The sequence below is a fragment of the Pantherophis guttatus genome, chromosome 2 (assembly GCF_059756535.1).
Source record: "Pantherophis guttatus breed Tessera chromosome 2, ASM5975653v1, whole genome shotgun sequence".
NCBI lineage: Eukaryota > Metazoa > Chordata > Lepidosauria > Squamata > Colubridae > Pantherophis > Pantherophis guttatus.
In genome coordinates this window covers 128,509,152-128,522,727 of record NC_142064.1, presented here as the reverse complement: position 1 = coordinate 128,522,727, position 13,576 = coordinate 128,509,152, and the positions used below count along the sequence as shown (strand labels likewise).

The 13,576-nt window shown below is 39.1% G+C and overlaps 1 protein-coding gene across 10 annotated transcripts in view; it reads left to right on the top strand.

The window, feature by feature from the left end:
- Positions 1-13,576, top strand: part of R3HDM2 (R3H domain containing 2) — a 207,110-nt gene that overhangs the window by 123,757 nt on the left and 69,777 nt on the right. For all 10 annotated transcript variants that reach the window (XM_087886692.1, XM_087886690.1, XM_087886687.1 and 7 more), the window contains exons 2-5: positions 6,465-6,661; positions 9,204-9,245; positions 11,105-11,191; positions 12,262-12,388. In XM_087886692.1, coding sequence (XP_087742818.1) covers positions 6,497-6,661; positions 9,204-9,245; positions 11,105-11,191; positions 12,262-12,388 — 421 coding nt within the window. In that variant the 5' untranslated portion in view covers positions 6,465-6,496. The remainder of the gene's footprint in view (positions 1-6,464; positions 6,662-9,203; positions 9,246-11,104; positions 11,192-12,261; positions 12,389-13,576) is intronic.

The window sequence follows — 13,576 nt, the reverse complement described above, 5'->3', positions numbered from 1 at the left end:
ATAGTTGCAAGCAATCTTGAAACGGTATAGAATGAGAAATAAATGAAGCTGTTATATTGATATAATTAATTTTGGATGTTACACACTTCTGCTTTAGAATAACATCTTCTTTATTTTATTTAGCGTATGGCACGTTTTAGCCAGGGATCACTGGGGTGGCTGGTTGCCTCTGGGAAAGGATATTTTTCAGGCGGTGTTATCTTTACCTGTGGGATGCGTGAATGCCGGTAGGCAATCGGGGGAGGCTCTTTTCTTGTCCCTCCATGGTTTATTCGCTCATGGGAATCCAGCCAGTCGACCTTAGTGGCGTGCAGACACAGGGTCTTACCACGTGAGCCACCGCAGCCCTAATAACATCTTAAAACAAAAACTACAAAAAGATAACTTACTGTATGTCTGTATCTCTTAGCATTCTATTCTGTGATAGAGATATCTACTGAGCATGAAATGCTAAATGAAAGCCATATGAGACCCAGTTTGATCTAGTGGCTAAGGTACCGGTCTGGAAAGTAGGAGACAATGAGTTCTAGTCCCACTTTAGCCATGAAAGCCAGCTGGGTGACCTTGGGCCAATCACTCTTTCTTAACCCAACTTATTTGACAGGATTGTTGTTGTGGGGAAAAGAAGAGGAAGAAGATGTGTTGGATATGCTCGCAGCTTTGAGTTATTTGTAAAAATACCAAAGGTTGGAAATAAATAAACAAACAATAAAGGTTAATTCACTGCATAATATGTGGCTAAGTGGAAATCTTCTGGTGTAAGAAGCTTTATGGGAGCGGGCTGCTTTTCCATCAAATGTGTCACTTGAGTGGGCATGTTCATGCTTACAAAATTAGCTGATTATCAATCTGTGTGAGTGGGTGTCTCTTGGCATTTGTGTAGTCTCGGAATCTGATTCTCAGAATCTGATTTTTCTTTTAAGGTTGAAGAGGAGAAATGGCTTGGATTCTCCTTTTTTTCCTTCTAGGTCAGGTCCTGCAGGAATTATGTTACAATTGGTGGCAATTGTGTTTCTTCAAGCTATGCTTAGGTGATTTTTGAAGCCATTTATCTTTTGGCCATTTTCCCCAAGCTAACTGGAAACTTATGAGAAGTGTAACTTAATTACATCCAGAAGACATTGAGTTGGGAAAGATTGGGCTAGATAAGCAGACCAGTAAAAAATTAGTGAGTCCAGCCTGCCCTTCAACAAAAACAAAACTGAGATTTTAAGGAATTTTTTTAGATAAGGTAGGATGGACAGTTAGTCCTCAGTTAACATATGAGATGTCTCAGCATGTGGCATCACCTAGCCAATTTTATCTGGCCTTAGAATCTAAGTTTAATTGGCCTAGGGTTGAAATTGTGTGAAAGATCAGGGAATCGTCAGGCTGTCGACTAGACTGAGAAGTCATAAATACATATTGAGAAAGGTAACATTAGTTTCACAGTGTTTTCAATACCTGCATGAATGCTCTTATGGTTACCAAGAATCAAGCATGATATGAGGGAATGTTTATATTTTTTTAACAGAGACAAAAAGACAGATACTGTCTTTGAATATGGAAGTTCCATTTAAATATTTCAGCCTTCCCCAAACTGTGCTACTTTGGAAGTTGCAATCCCAAACATCCAGGAAGGAGTTAGATTAATGAGATCTGGACTTAATCGCTTTATGGATCCAGACTTTCATATACCACAAAGACATATACTTGGTCCTAAGATATTTTTCAGGTAGGTGAACCAAATGATCCACCTCCTTCATATTCTGCTTCATCAGCCATGAGGATTGTTGTGGTTTGTGGAGAACACAGAACATTTTTTCATTTTGGTATTGCATTCTATACTGGGTTGTTCAACTTTCAACCTTATTTTCCGTCATCTGAAATTTCAGGTTACCACATAAGAAAAAAAAATATTTTGAATCTAGTTTGAGAAAGAACTGTTGCATACAACAAAGTGATTCTGTCTGGCAAGACATTTATGAGTTGTATCCTTTTTGGGGTGTCTGTGTGTTAGACGGATGAAGGTAATGATTTTTTTAAGTCTTCCTTGCTGTCAGTGAAGAGAGAACCTTAGTTGAACTCAGAAACCTCAGTTTGCTTCTCTGCATGATGCATAGCCTGTGTAGGATTTCTGACATTTTTTATTTTCTCTGTTCCAAAAATGATCTCAGCCAGATCATCTCTTTTGCTTATGTTGGTGTGTATGAGTATGTGTATATGTGTATGATGCATATGTTAGGGCAGTAATTACGATCATGTGTGTGTACATGCATGTTGTGTATGCTTTATATAGAAATAATAAACTTCCTGGTTTTGATTCTCCTCATGTTGGAAGTAATTGCCTTTTAAAAAGGGGGATTGTGAATGACTGTGAATAAACTGGGACTTCAGTGGGATCATTTCAAACAGTAATCTAAAGAATCCAGGCAAGCCAATCCAACAAAATTAGCACATCCTCGATTAGTGGGTTCATTTTTATTCTGGAACAGTTTATTAACTAATAATAACTAATAAGAGTCAGATTTGGGTAAATTGCAGATATGTTAAGTGTACCAGGTTAGTGTCAGCAGTGTAAATTAACTTCATTCTTTGAGTAACAGGTTTTTTTCACGGTGCTTCTTGGATGCTTTCAAATAATGAGAACTTGGGAAGTTATTTCTTTTTAAATTAAAACTGACTGATAGGAATTGTTGTTGGATACCAGATGGTGTACTAGATGCCAGATTTCATGCATCGGAATGATAGATTAGTAAGAAGGATGAAAAAAAAATAGATTTTTATCTACATACCCACTTGTTTACTTCACAGTTTAGCAGTTGCCACTGATGAGACCAATGTTGTTTTATTCAACTTAAAATGTCTTTCTGATGCAGTACAGCTTTTTTCAGACTTTTAAAATCAAGCAAATCTGTTGTCTCTTACAGTGCAATGCTTGGATTTGGGGATTGCCTCGAACAGTGATGGTGAACCTCTTCGACACTAAGTGGCCAAACTGGAACGTGTGTGCACCAGAAATCCGGAGACCAGCTGTGTGCGCCAGAGTGCCGGAAACCCAAAGACCAGGTGGCCAGTGCGTGCACTGGCCAGTTGGTCTTCAGGTTTCCGGTGCTCTGGCACACACAAACACCAGCTAGCCAGCACGTATGCACGCACCAGAAACCATATGAGCAGCTGGCAATGGCGCACATGCCCACAGAGAGGTCTCTATGTGCCACCTCTAGCATAGGTTCACTATCACGGGCCTAGAACTTCAGCAGTAATTTAGACGTGCTGAAGGTTGGTGTGCAAGTCAGTCACACTTGACCTTTTGAATCAATGGCTTATGTTGATGTTCATCTCCTAAGCATTTAAACTTTAAAGCCGCCGATTTATTTCTCTTTCCTAGGCTGCTTGCAATGGAGCTGAGGTCATTTTAGATTGTCTACAATATGGTTGATCTTGTAGTTCCTTTTGGTTCCTAAAGCAGCAGCTCGGGGGCTGTGATTATACACACCTGTGCATATGCATGCATATATGTGTTGTTTCCTTCTCTATGTAGTCCTCCTTATCCAACACATTCTTTACATATTAACTCCATGGATCTTTATTAGATTTTCCCTCACGGTAACCCTGCTCAAGATTACTGGATCTCTGGGAATAAGAAGGAAGTGGTAGCCGTTCCTTCCAGAGATACTTGATCTTAAGGTTCAAGGAGAGAAGCTTGTCTCCTTCCATGCTGGTCAGGGGAGGACTCCCAGGTTTAGGTTCCAGCTCCTCAGGATTCTGCTTCTTCTATCTTTTGCTTTACCCCTACTTGTGGGCCTCATTTCAGGCCTATATATCCTGTGGCTCCCAACGGAGTATCTCTGGAGGAAGGGGTTCTTCAAAAGAAGAATGACTAGAAAGCAAACCTAGGGTCTGTCCTAAAGAAGAAACCATTTTTTTTTCTCCTAGAAATTCTCATTAACTGTTTTCACATTGGCTAAAATCATACCTAGAACTCGTTAGTTGTTCTAGATTTTGGTGGTACAACCAAAATTTCTTGCTTCTTGGCTTTTTATTCCCTTTGTCCTCCAAATGGTTTATGGGGCAGCTCTCAGGACACTCTTATCTTCCCAACCCCTTCACTTTCCTTTTTCAGCTATTTCCATATGTTTGGTTCTGACAGGGACAAACTAAATAACCTGTTATTCATATGCATTGGGGTCCCCAAACTTGGCAGCTTTAAGACATGTGGACTTCAATTCCCAGAATGCTGGCTGGAGAATTCTGGGAGTTGAAGTCCACAAGTCTTAAAGCTGCCAAGTTTGAAGACCTCTGATATATATTTTTTTCACATCCTTAGTAGTAATCACAATGTTACAGGTTGTGCTGGGCCTTTATAAAGTAAGTCAAATCAATATACTTTTCACTGATGGTCTTAGACACCACATTCAGGAGAGTGCAGGCAAATCTTTTTGTTAATAAGTCCTGCATAGCTTAATAACAGAGCTTTTGCCGACATGTGTATGTGTAAAGGGTTTGAGAGTCACCAATTCACACATGACATGTTCTAATATTTACTTTTAAATGCCTAACGTTGATAGGAAAGTGAGTTACCCTACAATATGTAGAAATGACATGGTGAGCAACATTGTAAAAAGCATGGATCCTTCCCCCAATTTGTCACGAAAGCTTACTTTCTTAAAACATTGTAAGAACGAACCGACCATCCTTCCCTCTCCTCCCCACTTGAGTAACAATTGTCTGAAAATCACCCTTCTGGCTTCCACATGGGTAATTACCAAAGCCGCTGGCTGTAAAATCAGCAATAATGTATGTTTGGTGCTCTACAGCACTACAAATTAAAGAGAAATTACTTTGAATTAGTCTGCCTGTGTTAGTAAATCCAACCTACGGCCAACATTCAATAAATCTTTGTAGACTTTGACTGCTTTTCTGTTGAGACTTGGCAGTTGCTTAATAAAATGAGTTGATGAACACTCTCTAGGGCTTTTGCTTTCTGTTTCCAAATTGTTTGATACCAACAGTCCTCAAAATATGCACTCTACAGATTTAGCAAGGCACAAGGCACAGAGCTTAAACCAGCATTCCTATTTAGCTGAATTTCTGTAAGACTAGCCACATTCCTAATCTTGCACTAAATTAGCAATGATATTTTCTTTTCTATTTTTGCATTTTGTTAAAATAGCTTGTTAACAAAGGGGTGGGGGGAGAGTGTCTCGGCAGCACTAATAAAACTTGACAAAAAGTGGGAAGCACTTCTAGATATGTTTGCTTCCCTTTCAGCTGGTTAAATGCAAAAGCCACATGAATTCAGGTCCCCGTCATGTCTGTTTAAGAAGATGCTGCTAGTTCTGAAAGGTGACTTACTGAATTACTTGCAGCCTGCAGCAACTTTTTTTTTTTTTTTTGAATGAAAGGGTTTTTGTAATTTAAATGCAGTGGTAAATTCCTCCAGGAAGAATAGCAGTTCTGGGAGATCTAGATTCAATCTTTATATAGTATAGGTATCAACTCACTTCGTGGCCTCTTTCCTATACTTAATCATGTGGAACTTCCTCTTTTATTTCATTTTGCTTTTCCTAACCAAAATACTAATTGCTGTAATGTGCAGTCTCCCCCCACCCCCACTTTGATTAAGCTTGAGGAAACTTCTTTTGTCCTTTTAATTCTCTTTTACCTTTAGGGGAGATTCACTGTAATTCTAGCAAGAGATATTGAAGAAAATATAGCTATATGGTAATGTGGATGGAAAACTGGTGTATTGTCCTGTATGCGTTGCATTGCATTGCATTGTCACTTGAAGTAGTTTTGGAGTAGAGCAGCATAGAAATACCAGTAATAAATATTTTAAGCATACTAGCGTAGTATATGCTGTATATACTCTATTACATACTGAGTGTGTCTGTGGGATATCTTTTACTGCCCAATCTAGCTACTGAGAAGGGGCTGATTAGGACTGCATTGGGTAGGAAAGGAGAATGCAAGTCAGCCATATTCTTGATAAAAAGATACTAAATATTAAAGGAGAACCAGTTTGATGTCATGGGTAAAGTGCTGGCCTAGGAATCAGGAGACTGTGAATTCTAAATCTCCCTTGGCATGAAAACTGGCTGGGTGACTTTGGGCCAGTCACTCTCTCTTAGCTTAACCTACCTTATAGGGCTACTGTTGTGGGGAAAATAAAAAATCCAATAATAATATATTCCTCTATAAAAAAAACCAGTTATTTGGGAACTGCTTTGTCAAAAACTGGGTAGAGAAGGAACACTGAATGTTCTTTCCAACTGCAACAGGTGTGAATTGATCTAAAATCTGTAGTATATCTCCAATAATAGAAAGAATGATCTGTGGATATTTAGGGATTTAAGAAGCAAAAAAAGCCTCTTTTAAAGAAGCCTCAATTAAACAAGAGGCAAAAAAAGAGAGGAAATATTATAAATAATAGAACTATGTTAAAATCAAACAAGTTCCAACTCTTCTCCTCCTGCTTGCAGGTATCCATCACTAACACTATACTGTGCTGAAGATGTCTAACAGCAACACCACACAGGAGACACTGGAGATAATGAAAGAATCAGAAAAGAGATTGGTTGAGGAATCTTTGAACAAAACCAAATTTGTATCCAGGTCACCAAGCAAAGAGGAGCCTGAGAAGGACGGGGAAGAGAGTGGTGTACGGCAAGAATCTCAGGTAATTGAACATAATGTTTCATAGCTAACCAAACCAGTAGGCTCATGAAAGCCTACAATTGACTGGCTACGGTCCTTGGACTTAATTTTATTGTATCTTGGTCAATTATCTTCAGTGATGTTGCTAAATTTACTCCCATTAGAAGCACCATGGAATCTATCTCATAAAATCACACCAGTATTTAATCATATATGAAATCACATTGTTTATAGAGTTATGCACCCATTGCTGGAGTGTAGTGCAAATAAACTAATGTTAGAAATTGCTACTTATTTTACTTTATGTTTGATGGCGTGTTTTTTTTAATATGAAATCTCTTTCAATTCAGTGTTTTCCTCCTGTTCCTAAGAAGAATCCCCTGTTGTTGTTGTTGTTTTTTAACATTACTTCTTTACAGGATTTGGAAGAAAGTTTGTGTGGGTCTAGTAAGACTTATTCCTGTGTTTGCCACCTTAACATAGTCATGATGGACTATCTCTGAATTCTATCAAGAAAAGAATCATAAAAAAAAAAAAAAACCCTCCTAAGCCCAGAATCATGGTGCTATGGTATAGTGCCACTCCTGTTCAGTATTATATACAAAGTTATTTAATAAAAGTGTCCCAGCATAAGGACATTGTAATTGGAAATTCAATAGAATTGAAAGACAGTTGAGGAAGGGGAAAGGTGAAATTGGCCTTAATATACAAGTTGCCAGTTTGGCTGCTGCTAGTCTTCATTTTATAGTCTCCATTTTAAGCGTGATAACTGGAGGATTAGCAAAATCTGGACAGGAAAGTTGGGAATTAAAAGTCAATTTAAGGGAAGGAAGGAAGAAGGGCATGGTACTGGAAATGAATTCTGTTTTTAAGCCCCTGTAACTAAGTGATACAAATTTTGTTTTGGACACAACATATTTCTTTACTTGAACTGCATTCTGTTTCTTCATTTGCTCTTTTGATGTTTAATTTGCTGTCATCGGATCCTTTTTGGATTTTCCCTAAACATACAAATTAGTCAGTTTTTATTAGACTCTGGTAAGTGTGTCATGGAAATGACGGGCTGTGTAATGTTGTGATGTGAAGTAATCAACTAACGCCAAGCCCCTTGGCTAAGTACATTTATACCTTTTACAAGAGTTCAGAAACAGGTCTAACTAGGACGATATCTTTCCTTTGCAAGCAAGTATATAGTTCAGTAGAGAAACCACCATCATTTCTTGGTGTAATACAAACATTTCTTTTAACCAGATGGAAACCCCATAATCTTTTATTATCAATTGGATGAAGAGAGAATGTGTTAAATGTTCAGCATTGTGCCTATGTTAATTCTGAAAAGCAGCTGCTGCCTCCTTCATATGCTAATCTAATAGTATATATACAGTTTGACAAAATGGTTTTAAAAAAGGAAGAAAGGAAGGAGAGGCATAGGACAGGCATCACCAATCTGGTGCTCTGTGTAAAACAGTAACAGAGTTGGAAGGGACCTTGGAGGTCATCTAGTCCAACCCCTGCTCACGCAGGAGACCTATACTAGGGATTCGAACTTTGTGGTCGACAAGCTCAGCGTCTTAGCCACTGGGCCACCTAGCCATCCAGATTTCTGCTGGATGAAAATTTTGGGAGTTTTATTTCTATCATACTTGGATAACACAAGATTGGCTAAAGTTAATATGGGAATATTGGAATCCTGAAAACGAAGCAGTAATTTGATCTACCGACTCCCATCTTTCAAGTGCAGAAACCTAATTTAATTCATTGACAAAATGAATTGACAAAGAGTGAAAGTGGTGTTTTTCAACTCTGGCAATTTAAAATCCTGTGTACTTCAACTCCCAGAATTCTGCAGCCAGCATGTCTAACACATCCAGTGAGGGAGAGTATTGCCATTTCTAGGTAACTGATTCCTTTGTTATTTGTGCTTGCTGGATTTCAACTGCTATGCCTTTGTCATTCATCTATGGATAGAGGTAATTTCTCCAGGTCAACTGTACACTTTGCAGTACCTATCACCCCTGCTTTTTTAAGCTTTGGGGATGCTTGGGAGGCACGTTATTATAGCACATATTCATATTTTTATGATTTTTTAATTAAAAGATTTTACTGAGATTTTAAAAAATGACAGAAACTTAGAAGAAGAAAAAAAAAGGTTATTAAAAGGTAAAAGAAAAGTGAAGAATTAAAAAAAAAAGAAAAGAAAAAGGAAGTTGTCTAAAGAGCCAACTTCTAATTTTCTTTGCAGCAGTTACAAACATAGCAATTATCACCTCCTTCCTAACATATTGCATATCATAGTTCCGCTCTTCCCATAAAAAATATTTTTAATTAACTAATCATGAAATCAGTTCATTTTTGTCCATTTTCAGCAAAAAGTCTATAAAGCAAAAGTCAGCAAAAAGGATTTCCAGTCTTTTATAAAAGCTGTTATCATTCTCTCCTTAATCAAACAAGTCAATGCAATAACATATTCATTCCTTTCCTAGCGTGTGTCTTAGCATGTATAAAGAATGCACAGAATAACTTTTTACCTCCCTCCTACTCCCATCTTTTTTCTTCTTAAACAGAGGAGAACATCCAATCACGGACATGCTAGAAAAAGAGCTAAGGTAAGAGAGTCCCTGTGTCATCTTTTTTATGTTGCATTATCATTATACTTCAGAAGATGGTGATGTGACACTAAATCTGTTTCCATCCTTAGTTCTGAATCCCAGCCTTCCTAACAGGGTGCCAGATTCAGTACTTCTCAATCTGAGTTCATAACCGATTTTAAGGCTCAGAATGCCACAGCTATTGCATTTTATTCCTAGATCTCATGAGGACTTTTCAGGTGTGCCCTTTGAATAGCTCACATGCACTTTATCTAGCCATCTCAAGGTGGGAGGCTAAGGCCCCTGTTCTCTCTGTGGCTACAGCACAACCATAGAGCAGACTGTTTTTGGAGAAGCATGATGAAAATTATCTACCTTCTGGAAGGCATGTGAACATGTTAAAATTTGTCCTAGCTCTGGCTTTTGAATCTCGTTTGTTTTAGCTATTTCTCAGTTAGTCCGTTGCATACAATAAGTCAGGGTGGTGATGGAATGCCCCATTATTAAATCTTTCCCATCTAATTTTTTTTTCTATACGTAGAGGAATGCCACACTGTGAGAAAGCCAAGCTCACTGTCATTTTGCCTGGCATGCTTGTTAACCACATGCTGGGTTTTGTTTTCCTTTTTTGGTTGCGATGGAGAATTCATTCATACTTTTCCACCACTCTAGGCTGAATTGGTGCAGCCCAGAGTTCCTGCTTTGTTAGTTCCACTCAGAATTTTGAAGCTGCTTACAAATATTATAAAATAAGTCTACTTATTTACTTTTTTACTTTTTTATAATTTGACAGTAAATCATTACCGAATTAAAGCTTGGTCTTTTAGGCATTTGTCATGAATGCTTTTAATATTTTTACATTAATACAGCCTCCAATTAGTAGTCCTTGGAGTTAAATTAATTTATTTCTATTTATTTCTATGAAAATGTGTACAATACATTCTCAAAAAACCATATTTCACCACGTGGGCTTGTCCTGTGTAAAATTTTGTGGGCATCATCATTTGCTCCCCACAACAAATTCTTCAACCAGTGAACCATGAACCGGTTATTAAATCCCCCTCCCCCCCCCAAGCTATCAAAGTGGATTCTGGGCAGGGGGCTGTGCTGCAATGGAGAAACGGGCAATGGAGTGGCCAGTGAGAGGGAAGGAGGAGGCTGCTTTCCCTCTTTCTTCTCCCTATTCCTCCTCCTTCCCTCATTCTGGCTGCTTCGTTGCCTGTTTCTCCATTGCAGCGCAGCGCAGCACCCAGGATCCAGTTTGAAAGCAGGGGGTGGGTGGGTTTAATTTAACAATTGGTTCACCCAGGGTCAGGTTGGCCGTCCCACATGAGCAGTGGAGCTGGAGGACGGGGATGGGCCACGCCTCCCATGACAGCCAACCTGACCCTGAGCGAACCGGTTGTTAAATTATTTGAATCCCACCACTGCATGTAAGGTGCCAGCTGTGGAATGGTAGGTGTGGAATTAAGGCAGGAAGAATCTACTTATTTGTTACTTACTTTTGCTACATATTGGGGCGGGGAGGATAACTATATAATGAATTTGCAACTCAGAAGCCCAAATCACGTATTTGTTTGTCGTTTAGGCTCATGTAGAAATTGAGGTCAGATGGAGTGGCAAATTATTATATATAATGGGATCCCATCTAAGATGCCAAGAGAGGAAATTTGTCCCAGTTATGTGGTTACTAATGTTGATGGAGTTGACACCCTTTGTATTGCTCCATGGCAGAAAATAAAAAAAAATAAAAAAATCTATCTTTGTAATGAAAGCAATGCTACCTTAATTACTAGTAGGTGACTGGCAGGTCCATGACACATCAAAAGGAGGCTGTAGTCACCTGCATCTTAACTTTGTGTGTTTGTTTGTTACAGTCAAATTCGAAACTGAAATTAGTGAGGAGCCTGGCTGTATGTGAAGAATCCTCTAGTCCCTTTGTGGATGGGCCTTTGGAAACTCAAGTAAGCCAAATAACAAGTAAATAAATACCCCTTTCAGCTGGTGGGAGGGGTGTGTGTAGAGAATCCCTTTCAATATTAATTATTTCTGGCCTAGATTGAGGTAAGACATCTTGAGAAAAACTTGTCTGAACCAATAGCATCTTGTGACAATGTAATAGCCAAATTAAGATGTATTAAAAGTGATACTGATATACCATTGGCATATCAGTAATCTCCAATGGTCTGATTACAGACTGCCATATGTTTGAGTTCATGTTCTGGACCCTTTATTAAGAAAGCGTGTATTACATAGCATGATCAGGACAGACGATTGTATCACGAAGAGTGGCTTAAGGAGAACTTTCAGGATATAATAAGAACTTTTAATTATCTAGTGATGCCAAATAATATCTACATATTGAATCTTTCCTACCTGTAGAACAGCAAATCCATGCAGAAAATGATGCACACCATGATCCATATAGTAAGCCACTATAGTTCAGGTAGGGTGCTGTAGGTTTAGGATGCTGTAATAAGAAGACAAAATCAAGAATTGTGGCACATACTAGAGGGGATTTACTAACCCAGCATTGTAGATTGGTCAAGCAAGCGAGCTATGCTTAGAAAATATCAGTGTAAAATCCACTGGGTTATTAGCCTATCTGATCTGGAAAAGCCTTCCATTGTCACACCTAATTGATCATTTATTGGTTGGCTCCCTAAGCAGAATTTAGTGTTCTCTTAGTGTGAAATATCACATTTTCTCCCCTCCTGCAAGAAAAAACAGGGACAGAACAACTTGCCTAGTCTAGCCTTCTGTCCAAATCAAATCAGTATTTTTTAGTATATTTACTGTTTGCCTCATAAGTAGGGAACATTGATAACATAAAAATTATATATATATATTCAAAACTCACACACAGATGAGAACTTAGCCACATGGAGAAGGGTAGGCCAGAATCTTCAGTGATTGATGGCCAACCTGACCCAAAGTAAAATTCCTTCCTAGATCCAAAAAGTTGATCATACGATGCTTCCAGCTTCTGTTGATTGCAAAGCATCAGCAAATACAGCTTTTGTCCTGTCATTAGGATATCATACATTTGCACATCAGTTGCCCATCTGACAAGGAAGATGACAAATCTGCAAAAGATGGTCCCGAAAAAGAAGAAAAAGAGAAAAACAAAGAGAAGGGCCCCAAGAAAATGTTGTCTAGAGGTAAGAAAATCTTAGGTTCCGGTCAAACCTGTTCTTTGCAAAATTCCAGGCAACTGGATGATGCCAATAAATTAATTTCCTAAAATTTTTAAAAGTGAATTAGTAACATGTTTTAATAATCCTTGAAGCTTGTGCAATATATTTGATGGCATTCAACTTGTTGATGATTTATTTGTTAGTTACATATCTTATCTTTCTTCAAGGAACACATAGCCATAATTTCCCCCTTAAACAGAGGTGAAACGCTACTGGTTCGGACTGGTTCTCCCAAACCGGTAGTAATAAAAGCTACCGGTTTGGGTGAATTGGTAGTAAAAAAAATATTCAGGTTCAGACGAACTGGTATTTCCAACGATCAGCTGTGCCACGCGATTTATATTTGCTAGAAAGCAGGAAATCATGCGGCACGCATGTGCATGAAGTGCATGTTTGGCACACACCGTGCGTGCGCGTGCGCAGCAAACCAGTAGCCAAGCAAACCGGTAGCAGACTTCAGAGCATTTCACTCCTGCCCATAAACTACACTCCTGTGCTGTAGATTGGTTGGAGTGATGGTGTTGTGACCCAGGTCCAAATAGGTATTACCAGACTCAAACAGTTCGAAACAAACATACTTTATTAGAACAGCTGAGAATTAACTCATTCTCAGTGTAGTCCAAACTAATTCAAAACAAATTCTTCATAACACAATTCTTCAGTCTAATCACCAACCTTGGTATAATTAGGCAAACTGCCAAAGGCTTTTCTTGGCAAAAGTTCAGAAGCAGAAGATGCCGACCAGAGATAAGTGCAGCAAGACAAGAACAAGTCTATCAATGTTGTTTTCTGACAAAGAGCCCAAGAGCCGTTGCTGGTCTTTTAAGCCTTATGGGAGGAGCCAATCATCTCTTGGCCCTACTCCTGAGTCGTCCTCTTTGCTTTATCTGTTCCTGCCTTCTGGCAGCTCTTCTCATACGTACACTAGAAACAGGCTCCTCCTGTTCCTCTGCCTCTCTGCTGTCAGCCTCTGGAGGCTCCGGAGTCCGCACATCACTCCCAGATGGCCCTGGCCCCATCTCTGTCTCTGACGCAGAGCCCTCATCCGGGCCTTCCCCAGCCTCTAAGACTGGCCCATGTTCTTCCTCAGCCTCCTCACTGTCCGACTCCGCTGCCAGCTCCGCAGCTGCTGGCGGACCACAACAGATGGAA